General features: G+C 39.3%; 1 protein-coding gene across 1 annotated transcript in view; it reads right to left on the bottom strand.

The window, feature by feature from the left end:
* Positions 1–17,296, bottom strand: part of LOC137615242 (rho guanine nucleotide exchange factor 38-like) — a 396,680-nt gene that overhangs the window by 64,253 nt on the left and 315,131 nt on the right. Inside the window, exon 14 of the mRNA XM_068344950.1 lies at positions 15,720–15,894. Coding sequence (XP_068201051.1) covers positions 15,720–15,894 — 175 coding nt within the window. The remainder of the gene's footprint in view (positions 1–15,719; positions 15,895–17,296) is intronic.

Below are 17,296 nucleotides of genomic sequence, written 5' to 3'. Positions count from 1 at the left end.
CTTCTTCTATAAAGTCGATGTTAAGTCTTTTGAGATCACAAACCTTTTCTTGACTGCTAAATGAGAAAATCATGAGATGTAGGTTTTGGGTTCTCAATGATGAAGCGTAGACAGTCGACTTCTGAACCAGTTGGGATAGAACTGGGTTTGGTAGAGGAAACAGCCTCAGCCTCAGTTCTATCACTAGAGGGAACCAATTGCTCTTGGGCCATTTTGGGGCCACCACTGCTGCTGTCCCATTGAAGGATCTCAGCTTGCTGAGGACCTTCAGCAGGAGATTTGTTGGCGGGAACAGATAGATATGATTCCATCTGTTCCAATCGACGGACATGGCGTCCATCGCTTCTGCCCAAGGGTCTTTGTATGGGGCTACGTATCGAGGTATTTTCTTGTTGTCGCTCGTTGCGAAGAGGTCGATCTGCAGTTCTGGGACTTTTTCCAAGATGAAGGAGAATGAGTCTGCGTCCAGGGACCATTCTGACTCTATCGGCTTTCGCCTGGATAATGCGTCCTCCGTTACATTGCGGAACCCTTGTAGGTGAACTGCTGATATGTGCCATCTTTTCTTTCTTTCTTTCTTGCCAAGCAAAAGATGGCCAACATCACGTGGTTGATGTAGGGCGATGTCGAGCTTTGTTGGTTCAGACATTTCACTATCACTTCGCTGTCCAAGACCAACTTGACATGGGCTGATCTGTGAGGGGATAGTTTCTTCAATGTCAGGAAGACTGCCATGGCCTCCAGAATGTTGATGTGAAAGGTCTTGAACTGGTGTGACCAGGTCCCTTGAACTTTCCTTTGATGGGAATGATCTCCTCGTCCTTCCGGTGAGGCATCCGTGTGGATGACTACTGACGGATGAGGTGGTTGTAAGGGAATAGTCTTTGCTAGGCTCTTGACCTTCGACCACGGCCTTAAAAGCGATCGCAGTAAGGTCTGTGTCAGTCTCTGTTGATCTCTTCGAGCGTTTGATGCGAATCTTCTCCAGACTCCTGACGCATCTTTTAGTTGTGCTGTTAGCACTGGGTCTGTTACTGCTGCAAACTAGAGAGAGCCCAGTACTCTTTCCTGTTGGCATCTTGAAATCTTGTTGGATTTCGGTAGTCTCTTGACAGAACCCACAATCTCTCTCCTCTTCTTCGGTGGAATGGAGAGGCGGTGTGACTGCAAGTTCCAATAGATTCCCAACCATTGAAACTCTTCAGCTGGAGAGAGGCGAGACTTCTTGTAGTTGATCTTGAAGCCCAGATGTTCCAGGAACTGGATCACTTTCGTGGCAGCCTGCAGACAAGCAGTCTTGGATGCTGCCCACATCGGCCAGTCGTCCAGGTATGCTGCTACCTGAATGCCTTCTAAGCGTAGCTGTTGTACGACTGTGTCCGCAAGTTTCGTGAAAATCCTTGGGGCTATGTTTAGTCCAAAGGGCATGGCTCTAAAGACATACTTTGTCTTCTGTAGCTTGAATCCTAGGTAGGAGGAGAGGGGGCGGCTGACTGGAAGGTGCCAGTAGGCATCTGCTAGGTCTATTGAGACTGTACGCCCCTTTTGGTAACAGGGTCCTTATGTGTTGTAAGGTTAACATCCGGAACTTCTTGTTCTCGATGAACTTGTTGAGTGGAGACAAGTCGAGAATGATTCTGAGTTTGTCCGAGTCCTTCTTGGGAACACAAAACAGCCTTCCCTAGAATTTGATGGACTTTGCTTTCCTTATAACCTTTTTGTTCAAGAGTTCTAAGGTATACTCTTCCAATAAGGGGGTGGAGTGTTGGAAGAATTGAGGAAAGGAAGGTGGATATCTGTTCCATTTCCACCCTAGTCCATTCTTGACTAGACTGTGGGCCCAGGGATCAAAGGTCCAACGATCCCGAAAGTGGAGGAGTCTTCCTCCTACCTGGAGCATCTCACTGCATGGATGATCCAGAGGGTTTGTTACCCTGACCACGTCCTCCTCTACCTCTTGAGGGGTTTCGTGGGGAGCCTTGTCTAGATCCTCTACCTTTTGGGCGAAAGGTAGTGGTGTGCCTCTCAAAGCCTGGGTTAAAGGCTGGTGACTGGGTTACCAACTGTTGAGGCACCATCTGGAAAGTGGTTTGTGGCTGGGCAACCATTTGGGGCACTGTGGTCATGGTAACAGAGGGATGTTGCGCAGGTCTATGAGGCCCTCGTGGCTTCTTTGTCTTCCTGTTCTTGGATTGGGGACCAGCGTCAGAGGATGATTTCCTTTTGGAAGACATGCCCCACTTTTGGAGAAGGTTCCTATTCTCCGTGGCAGCTTCAGCAACCACCTCTTGGACTGCTTCCTTTGGGAAGAGGTCCTTGCCCCAGATAAAGGAAATGATCAACTTCCTGGGCTTGTGCTTGACCGTTGCATTGGCAAACACATACTCACTACAGGCCCTACTGGCCTTCACAAAAGTGTACATGTCCTTGACTAGTGTAGCCATGTGCATCTTGGCTAGGACTGTGTACGTGTCTGGGGTGCTTGAGATGCCTGCACACATCTCCATGCAGTTCTGGAGAGACAGAGAGCGGCTAGTCTCTCTTTTGTCTCCTGTTCTCTTCTCAGAAGAAAGTCCGACAGCTTCGGAAGGTTCTTGTTGAACTGCTGTCCTGCGATGTCTGCATCTAGCGTAGTGACCGAGAAGGTTAGATGGACCTCGTTCCAGTCCTTCTCGCCCGTCAGCAGGGCTAGAGACAATGGTCTACACTTCTCTAACGTAGGGCATGGTTTGCCCGCATCAACTGCCTTTAGCACGCAGTGGAGAGCTTTAGATGTAAAGGGAAAAGCTCTGGAGGAAGGAGCAAGGAAGGTAGGGTGCTTCATGCTCAACGCAGAAACCTTGGAGTTTGTATATCCTGCCTTCTTCAGGCTACTTGTCAAGAGAGCCTGTGCCTTGTCATGGTCAAAGACCATGACCTCCTTAGGTTCCGTCTCTTCTTTAGACGCAGGTTTGTTCTTCGGTCTGATGAAGCACTCCGGGTAAGCCGCAAGGTTCGGCCAGAATTGGAGATCGTCGAGGGGTATGGCCCCCATCTTCTCCGAGACGCAGAATTTCCCATTCATCATGGGCATGAACTCCGCATACCTCCAGGGGTTGGTTTCGGAGCATTGAGGCAAGTAAGAGACTCTGGGCCGCTTGTAGGAGCCGCGAGAAGCGACTGCGCGGTGTGCTTCCCTGACTTTCCTTCTCATCTCTAGCTGTTCCTTGCGCATAGTTTCCATCATCTGCTGGATCTGCGCCATGAACTCTTGGCCCGTGGGGAACTGCGGGTTTGGTTGAGGGGTTGGGGCCGAAGAGGTTGACGGCACAGGCTGAAATGCCGTCACAGACAGTAGAGGGTCTCCTGTCTCTGTAGATCTGGATTATTCTTCCTCCTCGGGTGGCTGGGCCACCTCTTCTTCAGGGTCTTCTTGAAGGAGATCCTTTTCAGTGTCCGAGAACACATCTGACATCCTTTCCTGATGGATGTCCATGCCTTCTAAAGCCTTATTGATGTCGGCCTCTATCGCCAGTAGTATGCAGGGAGGCTCGGGCCGTACCTGAGGCACGACCGCATCAGATGTTGCCTTAGGGAACAGAAGGTTTCTAATGGTGTCGCTTGGTAGTTAAGGTCCCGGAGAGTTCTTCTGGAACCCTCTTACCCACTTCCAAAGCGTTTCCCTCGCAGCATCCCTCGACTCTGTGGTCTTGGGATCGCCGAAACCCTCGGTCATCAAGGCCGAGCAGACGTTGCAACCCTTCGGGTCCCAGTATCTCAGGGTTTCAGTTGCGATGGAGCAGGGGGCATGAGACCTGCACATGTTGTGGCCACAAAAGTTCTTACTTTTGTGGTTGCAGTACATGACTGCACACTTCACCCTGGGCTCCTCCTGTAAGGAAAGAAAGAGTGAAATGAGTATGGGGTAATTTATCACACTGATAAATCAATTACATGCATTAATAATAGATCTTACTATTATAATTATAGCTTAGGATAGTAAGCTAGAAAAGAAATAGGAAAGACACATCTGTTTTTTCTGTCCAGGCAATTGCTGTGACCTCCCTCAATATTAATATTTTAAATTTTCTTATTAGGGAAATATAGGGTGGAATATCTCTAGAACATAGAGCTGGAGTCAGTGTATACTAGCACTAACTCCCCCACAAGTGAAATATTAATACTGTAGGGTAAATATATTTATGTTCTGATGATCGGAATATTGAAGGAATACTTCATGTCAACATTATTTAGCAGTCTCAACAATGGGCTGTGAAAGGATACACAGAATATGTTGGAAATCATACTACTGTATATCAGATACTGTAGTTTTCTAACTGCTGTATCTGCTATACTGCAGGAATACTGGCTACTGTATAGTCTTATACTGTAGTTCTGCCGGCATACTACCGGCTAGGCTAGTACCTGACGGCACTAGCCGACAGAGAGAGAGAAAGCATGGAGAGAAGGGCTACTGTATTATTATAGTTTAGTACAATAATTAGGGTTGTAGGAACTACTGTCTCTACTGCCTTCTTTCCAGAATGAGGATTCAAATGGAAGGGGAAAGAATGTATTAATTCTAGCTTCCATCCAGCCACAATATCTGTTGCCGGCTACACTGCTGGTTCCAGACTTTGTGGATGGCAGTCCAAGAGAGGACTGAAGAATACTCAAAGTTGTATAGGGTCTCCCACCGGCAGCCATCATGGCCGGCACAACCTTTCCTGGAGCCTTGCTTCAGTCAGGGAGAAAGTCGAAGCGGTCATCTAGCCGCCTTTGTAGAAGCCCGGCCGGCATCGTAATCAGCCCGGCAAGCAAGGAGATTGTAGAATACCGGCCACAGATGTTGTGACGGCTAGGCCATCACTAAAGGACAGAAGGGGAAGGGAAAGGGTCTTATATTTTGCATAGAAAAAAGGCGGCAAGTATGCCTCTTACTGTCGGCAGCAAAACAAGGATACATAGTTTCCTATGCTGGCGCCGTCTTGGGCGGCAGAAGAATAACGATTCCTCAGCCTAAGACATTGCCGGATATAAGACATGTCTTCTAGACCACAAGGGAGAAGGTGGCGCCAATTGTACTACCACTTTCGGTTGTGGACTAGGGAAGCCGGGCTTCCTATGCCGGCAAGTGTGAAACCGCCAGGGGAATGACTAATCCCCCATCGGTAGAGTTGCTGACAACAAGACTGAATACTCCGAGTTACTGTTGTATTTCAAAGCCGGGATACTCACCGGCAAAGAGGATAGACAGAAACACTATCTCAGTCAAGTCGGAGTACACTACGCTATGGCAAGACAAAAGATAGGGTTGCCGCCTAATGGCGGCACTCAGAAGGAAGGAAGGGTTTATCCTTAAATCTCTAAAAGAGACGAGTATCGAATTATGCTAGTAATTCTAGAAGATGTGGTATCTCCGACTAAATTAATAAAACGATACAAGAGGATAAACGGGGATAACGTTACTAAAGTATACTAAAAACGCGTTAGGCTGGCCTAACTCGAGTCGGGAGGCCCTATCATATACTATCAAAATGTTTAAACAGAAGAGGAAATATTTCATGTGTAATCTTATCTTCACTAGTATAATTTGCCTAAATAGCTAGAATTCATTAAAGCTAAATACCGGGGACGTCGTACTACTAACTAAATAAAGCATTTATGGCGTACGACAGCGGTCCAAAATGGCCGCCTCCAGTGAAGGCTCTGCTCCACAAAACACATCTAAATTATGCTAATTTAACTGTGAGGAGGGAGCCAAAAATTATACACAGGAAAGATTAAATACTCAACTTTCCAGAGGATAAAGATGCTGGAGATTGCATAGTAATAATCCTTGAAATAGTAACAAAACCGAGAGCAGTTGGGAGATAGACCGTGCTTAATTCGCTAATACAAAAGGAATAGCTCGCCGTAGTAGTACGGGAAGGGGATCCACTGGGTAACCTTGATGACAGCTCCCCTTCAATTTCGCCACTCTTCCTCCTCAGAGCAAAAACTCTATTCGGGGTGAAGATTGCCATGTGTCGTATCAAGAAATACGTCCCCTAATATTATGCGATATCCTTAAGAGTTGTTTTAAGGATACTCCCGCCAGGAGTTAGAATTCTGGAGACCTGTGGTCAATTCTCTGGGAGTATCACTGTAGCCAAATATCCCTTAGAAAGCTGCCTAAGGAATCTTTCATCAGGACGACATGGCCGAGCCCAAAAAAACAACTAAAACCCCTTCGTGTTTTCAAGAAGACAGGGCGGTAACAGCTAATAACGCCGTATACAGTAAATCGGAATTGAAAACACACAATTACACAATTGTTGATGCACTTGATCAAAATTTAATCCCATATTATGTTAAGGCTATAATTACAGTGTTATGAATCCAGTAGTTCATAACCAACCAAAACCTGGTTCTTGTCATTTATTCCAAGGTTCCTCACTTCATAATACGGTAACGCTGTTTCTTCTGGAATAACGTGGAAAGAGATGGTGGTTGGCCACAAGCTGATGTGCAGATAGCATCATCTGTAACTTTAGCAGTGGTTCTAGGTGATGGCAAAATGATAACATCACACATAAGACATTTTTCAGCATTGGAGGTGTTGGGTCAAATTCAATAGTACCTGAACTCAAAGATATCTCTTATACACACTGAGTCCATGCTTTACAAATTGATATACTGGCCCTAGAGCAGGGGAGACAATATTTCTTTAGTATTTGCTTTGTATTGGTTTTCCTGTTCAAGATTTTCACAGAAAGTCCTTGAAGATAGCAGTGCAAATTAACCCCAAAAATAATATCAAAATGCAAAATTTAACTTTGTGCTGTGATAAGACAAAATTTTGCATATCAATGCAATGTCATATTTCCCTGGCAACAGCCGCTCATAAAAAGGATATGACCATGTGCACAATATCCAAAACAGATCTTGCAAAAAAAAATTCCAAGCAATTAAGAGTAAATATATAAAAAGTTTTAAATGCAGCACATTTCATATGGTATCTTACTAATTTTTTTTAATTGCCATCAAACCACAAGCTGCAATGTTTTCTGCTTTTGAATTAGGCCTTTCCCCTCCAAAATGTCCAAACTCTGTAAATTTGCCTTCCTAGAACCACTTTTTTTAAATACTTAATATTACTATCACTGCAGAAGAAGTATACTCGTAATATATAAATATTTTAAGGAATGAGTTGAAGAGCTATAAACTTGACTCGCAAGCTTAAATAAAACTATGACAATGCAAAAAATAATTGCAACTAAGGTGTAGAACTAAATATATACAATAAAAAAGAATAAAATTGAATATAAATAATAAATTACAAAGTTATATCCTGTATTATGTATCAATAACTACAACCAATAAATAAAATATTTAAACAAGTAATATACTATATACAGGTGAACCTTCCAATAACAGACTAATAGGGGGAAGAGGTGTCTTATCGCAGATAATCTATTGTATTTAAAATAAGTTTCCCAAAACAAAAAATAAAGCAAAATCACACCAAATTGTATAGGCTACAGGCCTACTATATATACCCAACACCTGGGGGTAATGTAAGGCTAACCTACAAGGTTTATACAGTCGGCCCTCCATCTTCGTGGGAGTTGGGCAAGATACACTAACCAAAAATGTGCATAACTCATAAACCCCTGAAACACAGACCACTGACAATATGCAATCGACTAACACACTAGGTATCCTACTGTAAAGTATTACATTGTTTTCACAAGATTTCTATCATCGTATTGTAGTTTATATTACTTTACAAAGGTACAGTAATACCTTGAGATACGAGCTTAATGCGTTCCGCGACCTGAGCTCGTATGTCAATTCGCTCATATCTCAAATAAATTTTTCCCAAATAAAATAACTGAAAAAAAAAATTAATCGGTTCCCACCCTCTGAAAAAACACCTTAAAACAGTATATTACAGTGGAAAATTTTTTTTTAATTGTTCTAATTCACAACCTACGCTCGCAAAATAACAAATACCTATCTACTGGTTATGATCTGCAATAAAATGTGACATTATTATGGCGTTCTCACCTTCGAGACAGACGATAGCGGCTAACAGTGGTGTGTACGGAGGAGGAGGGAGAGAGAAAGGGGATGAGAGAGACTTGACGGCAACATGTTCTGTACGCTACACTTTTGTAACACTACGTAACATAACTTAAACTTTAAATTTAACTTAAATGAAATTAGCTTACTGTAAACACACTTAAAAATAAACGTTAATCTTACGTTACACTAAACTTGATTCTAATTTTGTTTTCATTTTAATTTTTTAACTTTTCTTCTTCCGGCTTGGCTCCTTTTGCCTCGCTTTTTGACTCGCTTTCACCTTCACTTTTTGCCGGCCTTTTTAAAAGGAACCTATCAAGGAATGTTTGCTTTTGTCTCCCCTTCAAAATGTTATGAAAATGACGTACACAAGTGTCGTCACAAAAGGCTAACGCACAACCATACGCCAACTTGTCCGGGTGCCTCTTTTCCATAAAATAAGAAAACTCATGCCACTTCGATAACATGTCTCTGATTTCCTTCTTTACAGCATCCTTCTGCTTGAGGATGGTACATATTGTTGATGTACTCCTCTAATATTGGCGAGCCAGCTCAGTCACTCTTACACCACTCATGTTTTTCGATTATTTCATGCTTTATCTCGATTGTCAACATACACTTTTTCTTTTCACTATCCTTGTTTGCACTCGCTTGCTTTGGACCCATTGCTTATTCACTTAATTCTGTAATGATTAACGGAAAAAACACGTAAGAAATGCAAACACTACAGCTGATGCTCGGAGATAACTTTACGCGATGGAGATCTGATGGGAAAGAGCGAACGATGCTGTCCTTGTGAGCAGCCTCTCGCACACGTGGCCGCATAGGGAACCGTCTTGTATCCTCGTATCTCAAATTTGTCTCGTATCTCGGGGCAAAAATTTGCTCGAAACTTTCCTTGTATCTCAAATTTCTTGTATGTTGGGACACTCGTATGTCGAGGTATTACTGTGCAGTAATTGCTCATTACCAACACAGCTGCAGTACAAGGTAAGATGACCCATAAAACCTATGCCATCGGTATGACATCCAATGTACAGGTAACACTGCTGTTCTTATCCAACAACACTCCCTGTGCTTTAGCCTGTATTACTGTAATATATGTACAGTAGCATCACTAAAGTACAGCTTAATTAGCTAACATGAGATGACATGTCACTCATAAGTGATCACCATCTTCATGAGGTTACCTTACAACCCTACCAGCTTGTTAACTAACACGCAGTCTGTAGCTACTGTATAGTATGCTATTTTGTATACTGTACAGTACTTTGAATGCACCATTAGTATTTCTTTGTCATTGAACATATGAATATTTATTGTAGGACAACTGCAACAGTAAAAATTTTTGTTCATGCTATGAAATAGGCTTTTATCTTTGCCCAGTTCATTTAATTAGTCTCTAGTTTCAGTATCTCCGTCTCTACAAATATTCACAATGTTATTTCTTTCTCCATGGCATGAAAGAAAACAAGTTACAGAGAAGATCAATAAACTCTCTGGTGGTATTCTGTAAGGTAAGATTTGCCAAAGGAGAGCAAGTTTAGTTACTTATCCACAAAATCTGAAATATCTCTTTATCCTTTTCCTATCAAAATTTTGATACCAGCCATTTTTTATTGGGACAAGGAAACACCAAGCATATGTGTGAGATTGTATTTCTTGAAGATTTATTTACTTTAGGACCTGGATGTTCAATACTCCTACAAATATCCAAATGTTTTACTTCTGTTTCTTGCCTCATACAAAGTTATTAACCTTATCGAGTATGTCAGTTTCTTGGAGCTGTGTGTTTGATTACCTTTCTTAATCCCATTAGTTCTCATGTGTATTCTTGACATCTCAAAGGGCCAATCCTATAATTTTTACAACTTGTTTCCCTCCCACTAAAATTTAGATTCAGGCTAGGTTATAAGTAATAGTCTGTTGAGAAACATATCAAAGAAATATATATATAATTTTAATCTAAAAACACCAATTATATAATGTATAATCAACAGTACCTGCTCCCAAATTTGCAAATTCCTCACAACTGCTAAGTCAGAATACACAAAAATTGACAATAATTGCTGATAACCTAAGAATTCAAAAGAGAAGTCTTGGGTATACCATCTACCACAAATCACATTACTGTGCTGTTTAGTATATTTCTCTAAAATAGATGGATTTGTTGAGGATTTTCTTGTGCCATATTTAAGAAAGCAGGTTGCTTACAAGACACACTGGTATATCACTTGTTACTCACATACCTGCATCAAGTAAAAACCAAAATTACTCAAAAACAAGGGATGGCTCTATGAAAGCTGTTTCTACAAACTACTTCAAGCTACTCACAGGTCTGATAACTGCTTAGACCTCGTATACACCGACTCCCCTGGCAGTATAACAAGTAAGGTTGGTTCTCCAGTCGGGACATCTGATCATGCCTTGATTTCATTAGTAGTGAAGACAGAGCAGCCTGTCCCTGATGTATCATACTCATGTAAGATTTATATGAAATCTCATGCAGACTGGAATGGGATTTTTGGCTTGAATTTGTCAAAATTGTGTAGTAGTGTTGATCCTGTTGTCCTTTGACTGAGAATCTAGTCAACATAATTTATAGGCGTACCCCTTCTCATGTGCTAGGGTACTGAGTGAAAGACAAACCATGATTCAATGATGATTGTAGACGTGCTTATTTGGAGAAGCAGGAGGCATATCATCTTTGGAAGGGTAACAGATCAGATTTGACCTGGAATAACTATACTCAACTTAGAGCTTTTGCTCAGAGAGAGTTTATGCTTCAACTGAAAAGGAATACAATTTAACCATAAAAAAACCCTTTCTGGTACAACTCAGGAACATAAGTGACGGACTACCCTTAACTCTGCACTCCTTGGTGTAGATGCAACAGTTCCTTCTTTACTTAAACCAGATGGCTCTGTCACTCACTGTCCAAAGAAAAAGGCAACCCTTTTAGCTGATGTGTTTGACAGTAAACAGAGTAATGAGAAACTTGAACTTCCTTATTCCTGTTTTCCTGAGGCTAAACTACCTAATTTAGCTTTTTGATCTTGAGAAATAATCCTCTGTTGATGGACCTTGATGCTTTCGGAGGTGTAGACCCAAATGGTATTTTTTCTTTGTTTTTTATAAAGACTGCAGGTTTCTTAGCTCTAAAGTTATCTGTTATTTCTCGCAAGTTAGCAAGAAGAGGAGCGTTTAGCCCTTGTTGGAGAATTGGTAATGTTACTCCACTATGTAAATGTGTTTGTGGTAGCTCAAGTCCAACTGATTACTGCCCAATTTCTATAACTCCCATATTATCTAAAGTTTTTTAACGTCTTCTGGCAAAACGTCAGAATAGGTTTGCTGACGATAATCATCTGTTATATAGTTTGCAATTTGGTTTTCGTAAAGGCCTGGGAGCATGTGATGCCCTTCTTACAATCTCCAATGTTGTACAGAAATCCCTTGACTGTGGTCAGGAGGTTCGCATGATTGGACTTGATTTTAGTGCTGCCTTTGACCTTGTTATTCATGAGGCCCTTGTTTTCAAACTCAAACAGTTGGGAATGGGTGGGTCGTTTCTTAGCATTATTATTGAATTTTTAAGTAATAGATCTCAAAAGAGTTGTCGTTAATGGGCACCATAGTGAGTATAGGAATGTGATATCTGGTGTTCCACAGGGTAGTGTTCTTGGCTCATTACTTTTCATACTATATACACATGACATGCGGTTTGGCCTAGAAAACAAGCTTGTTGCATATGCAGATTATTCTACTCTCTTTGCATCAATTCCATCGCCTGAATGTAGATCTGGGGTTGCTGAATCCCTTAATAGAGTTCCAACTAATATCAGTGCAAATTACCTGTATGGGGTATGAAGTTGAATCCTAACAAAACTCAAAGTATGATTGTAAGTAAGTCAAGGACAGTGGTTCCTCAACATCCGTATCTCAGCATTGATAATGTTGCTTTAACTTTGTACGACTTTTAAAATTTTAGGTGTGATTCTCGACAGCAAGTTTACTTTTGAGAAACACATTAGGTTCGTGTCTTCTTCAATTGCACAAAAAATGGGCTTATTGACAAAGTATTTTAAGATTTTTGGTGATCAATCTAAAGGTGTTTTAATTCTTTCATTCTACCGCCTTGTTTCGAGTATTGTTCTCCTGTCTGGTCTTCAGCTGCTGATTCTCATCTTAATTTGTTGGACAGAAACTTGCGGTCTATTAAGGGGACTGTCCGCCATGTCTGCCATATTTTTTCTATTGATAAAAAATAAACCATTTCTATATATGTTTCAGACATATGTTATACCTTCATGATATAAAAATTTCAAGTCATTTGATCAAAATCTCTTTGATTCATTAGCAAAAATGATTGTTTAAAAAAAAAAAAATTTAGGTACATTTTTCCCCACTAATATGACACCAATTGTATTGAATCTAATACCATAAAAACGACTTTATAAACCGAACAATTCTGTCAGACAGAATTTTGATTTTTTTTTTTTTTACAAATTTTTATTTTTTTCCCTTCATGCAGATGCAAAATAATCGTGAAAAAAGAAAGTAAAAAAAAAAAAATAAAAAATCCGGTTAATAGAATTGTGGGATTTTTATTCCTCATTTCAATATCTTTCTCTCTAATATCGAACAATAAATAAGTGAGAAAAATGTACCTAATTGTGAATAAGTATGTTTTTGAGTTATGAGCTCCCAAAGATTTGCAACAAATTTTTGCTTCTTTTCTTAAAGAAATCAAGATAATAATATTATGATAACTTTTATTGTTTATTCCTACATAAACGCACCCTAAACGAGGTATTTGAATCCTCAGTTTACTATTACTATGTTACGAGATTCCAGCGATCTCTCGTTGTTGCCAGTGTTTTAGTTAGGATGTTTCAGCTTTGTACTCTTATTCATGTTTCCCCCTCTTCTTGGTTTTTGTTTCTTGTTCTCTGCTTACTTTTTGTTCTTTCTATCACCTTGGGTAACATTGGCCTTGCTATAAAGTTCCAGAGGACGTTGTAAAAGCACAAGTAATACGAACTTCAAGTAAACAAACACATGCATTATAACTTCTATACATCTTTGGAAACTCTGGCTGATGTTCTTGTAGCTTGTAGTTTTCATTTACCTACCCTTTACCAATGCCTTCCATTTCTGCCAGAAGTATGTGATTTCGAAACATAAAGAGAGAGAGAGAGAGAGAGAGAGAGAGAGAGAGAGAGAGAGAGAGAGAGAGAGAGAGAGAGAGAGAGAGAATCATGAATATAATTTTGGAGTGATAGCATTTGGTTTATATAGACGGCAGTTCAAATTGAGAGAGAGAGAGAGAGAGAGAGAGAGAGAGAGAGAGAGAGAGAGAGAGAGAGAGAGAGAGAGAGAGATATCAACTATTATTTAATTCCAAGAGAGAGTTGAACATTGGTATTATAGTATTTGTATAAATGGCAGTTTAAAATAATTCGAGAGAGAGAGAGAGAGAGAGAGAGAGAGAGAGAGAGAGAGAGAGAGAGAGAGAGAGAGAGAGAGAGGTCAACTATTATTTGATTCTATGAGAGTTAAACATTGGTATTATAGTATTTGTATAAATGACAGTTTAATATAATTTGAGAGAGAGAGAGAGAGAGAGAGAGAGAGAGAGAGAGAGAGAGAGAGAGAGAGAGAGAGAGAGAGAGAGAGATGCAAAAATAAACACAAATACGATTCTGTCAAACTCAGTCATGAAGACAACGCAGAAAGGATGATGTTATCATTTAAAGACCGCTATATCTTCATTATTTGGAGAAATAATTGACTATTTGTTCTTTCTATGACCTTAGGTAACATTGGCCTTGCTATAAAGTGCCCGAAGACGTTGTGAAAACACAATGTACATACGAACTTCTAGTAAAGAAACACATGCATTATAACTTCTATACGTCTTTAGAAACTCTGGCTGTTGTTCTCGTAGAAGTAGATTTCGTTCAACTACGCTCTACCAATGCCTTCCATTTCTGCCAGACGTACGAGATTTCAAAAAATAAGTACAAAAATCGCTATAAATATGCAAAAATAAACACACAATGACGATTCTGTCAAACTCAGTCATGCAGACGACAAACGTCATCATTTAAAGACTGTTATATCCTCGTTATTTGTAAAAATAATTGGCTGAAACTTCTGGAGAGCATGTATGATATGTTTACGCATACATAGAAGCAATTAAACGATTTCAATTTCTGAAAGTTGGTATGTCAAAACGGTCCCCTTAAATTTCTTATTCCTGAGCTAGATATTAATCTTTGGCACCGTTGTCCAATTAGTTCATTATGCATAAGATTTTTCACAATTCTAACTATCCTTTACATTCGGATCTTCCTGGACAGTTCCATCCTGTTCGTAATAGTAGGCATGCAGTTAATTCTAATAGTGAGGCCTTCTCCATCATGAAGCTCAATACTACACAGTATTCTAGAAGTTTCATTCCAGCTGTGACCAAGTTGTGGAATGATCTTCCTAATCGGGTAGTTGAATCAGTAGAACTTCAAAAGTTCAAACTTGCAGCAAACTTTTATATGTTGAACATTCTGACATAAGTCTTTTTATAGTTTATATATGACATGTCTGTTTTGATGTCACTGTTTTTAAAATAATCTATTGTTAATTTTTTCTCATCGTTTATTTATTTCCTTATTTCCTTTCCTCACTGGGCTACTTTTCCCTGTTGGAGCCCTTAGCCTTATAGCATCTTGCTTTTCAAACTAGGGAGTAGCTTGGCTAATAATAATAATAATAATAATAATAATAATAATAACAATAATAATAGCATTGGAGATAACAGCAAAACCACATACACCCAGCAATATGAACCCACCTGGAATTTCCCGAAACTCTATTTCTACACATTCAATATAAAACAATGATTTGAGAAGGAATATATGCTTTTGCCTTTTAATAATCTTTACAGTTGAATTTATCAATCAAAATGTCTAAGCAAATCGTAAGTTGTAAATAAACAAAAAGTGAAGCTCTGGGCTAGATAGAACCCAGGGATCTGTGACACAATTAACAACGATCCTAGCCAGTAGACAACTTTCTCCTGAATCAGAAATAAAGGCTAAGATTCAAGACGACCACTAATGTAAGCTAATTACAATAAATTGGTTTACTGAAAAATAAAAATAGTTCCTTTCTAGCTGTTATTTTTGTTATTCATAAATTTTAATAAACCTTCATAATCTTATTCAACATTCCTGTAATTTAATAAATTGAATACAAACACTCTATGAAATTCTCATTCTTCTACAGTACGTAAATTCTCTGAATGCGAATAAAGCTATATAGTAGAGATCTAGCTATCAATTTAAAAAAAAATAAGCTTAATACTGTAAATGTAGAACTCTTTTGAACTGTTACAATATTATATATATTTATATTTACTCCTATATATATATATATATATATATATATATATATATATATATATATATATATATATACTGTATATATATATATATATATATATATATATATATATATATGTATGTATATATATATATATATATATATATATATATATATATATATATATATATATATATATATATATATATATATATATATATATATATATATATATATATATATATATTAAATACTCAAACATCTAAAAGATCCATGAAACCTCTTACCTCCATTATCAACAACCCATCGGTCTTCCCCTCCCATCGGATCTTTCCTTTTTAAAACTGCCACTTTATCTCCTGTTTGTAGGGTTAGTTCATTTTCCCCTTCAGGTTTATGTTCTTGACTGACTGTAAATATAACATCTTTTGCGTACTGATCTTCTAAAGGCTTAGCTTCAGTCTGTAATATTAGGAAATTTAAACAACCTATTACATCACAATGCTGAACTGATTTAAGGAAAGTATAAATAAAAGAAAATTGCATCAACGTTAAAATAAATTACAGTAATAAATAATGTTCATGGAAAATTCTATTTTTTTAAGAAAATATTCCTCACAGAAATATAAATTTGTAAAAACCGGTTTGTTTATTAAAGCTTGTTAACAAAGTAAATATGATATTTTTTTTTCAAGTAATTTGTTTTTTTCTTAACTACAGTATACTAACCTGAGTCCTTCAATATGAGTATGCGTGAGTGAAGCTGGAAACTTGGCTGTTAAAATTCATAATGAGGTGTCGTTAGTTACTGGCTGGTAGCAGGGAACACAACCCCTCCCATTACACCGGGAAACTACTTTGACCTTCACCTACGAATTGTGTGGTGGTTGATTCCACTCCACCTCTTCAGGAGATAGACTAGGTTACTGTTTGGCAACGGACGGGTCACAGATTACCCTTATCCTTATTAGGATATACTGTACTGTCTGAAATGCATAACTATTAGGAGTGATGATTTTACATTTTTATCCATCTTTGCAAGGAGGATGGGGGGACACACTTCTATCAAAACAACTGTAAGATTATTCAGTATGGTAACTTAGCTGCATCAGAGTCAGTTCCAACAAATAACAGCATGCCCACAGCCCCCACGAGAGTGGTAAGGAAAGAGGAAAAACAACCAGACATCTCCTGTAACCATTTTGAATGTTATAGATGTTGTCTGAGCCAAGATCTTGCAGTAATTTCCGTCTTATTTAACCGTTTTAAAAGTTATAGATGCCGTCTGAGCAAAGATCTGGTAATTTTAGTCTACGTCCTTTCTCTTCCCAAAAGTTGTCGAAACCTCTATCTTAGACGAGAAACTTCTTGTCTTGTGAGGGAGCTAGGTACACCACACAAACTGTTGAGCTGCTACCGAAGGTCCAAGGGAGAATGTGTCAAAAGGACTTGTGGGTATATTTTCTTAGGTAGTGGTTTGTGAAGGTGTCTAGCATTTCCAGACACCTACCATCACTTGTGCCAGAGAAAGTTCTTCCAAAAATCTGGTGTTACACCAAATGCCCTGACTTCATGAGCGTGTGCCTGTGCAGATTCTTTAGGATTTCCCAATGATGGAGAATATGTTCTTCTGATTGTTTCTTGAACCCAGAAGGCAATGGTGTTTTTGGATATTTTTTCCTAACACTTGTTTGAACAAACAAACAGGTTTTGAAGACACAGTCTGTTTCAGGCAGTGTCATAGTACCCTCAAAGAGCAAAGAAGCAAGCCCTCTGGATCATGTCATATCCCTTAGGGAGGATATTGATAGTCTCAAACCTCTGATTGTCCACAGCAGGGTTCTGGATTTTAACGGTAAATTCT

The sequence above is a fragment of the Palaemon carinicauda genome, chromosome 21 (genome assembly GCF_036898095.1).
Source record: "Palaemon carinicauda isolate YSFRI2023 chromosome 21, ASM3689809v2, whole genome shotgun sequence".
Taxonomy (NCBI): domain Eukaryota; kingdom Metazoa; phylum Arthropoda; class Malacostraca; order Decapoda; family Palaemonidae; genus Palaemon; species Palaemon carinicauda.
This window is presented reverse-complemented; position numbering and strand designations above follow the sequence as displayed.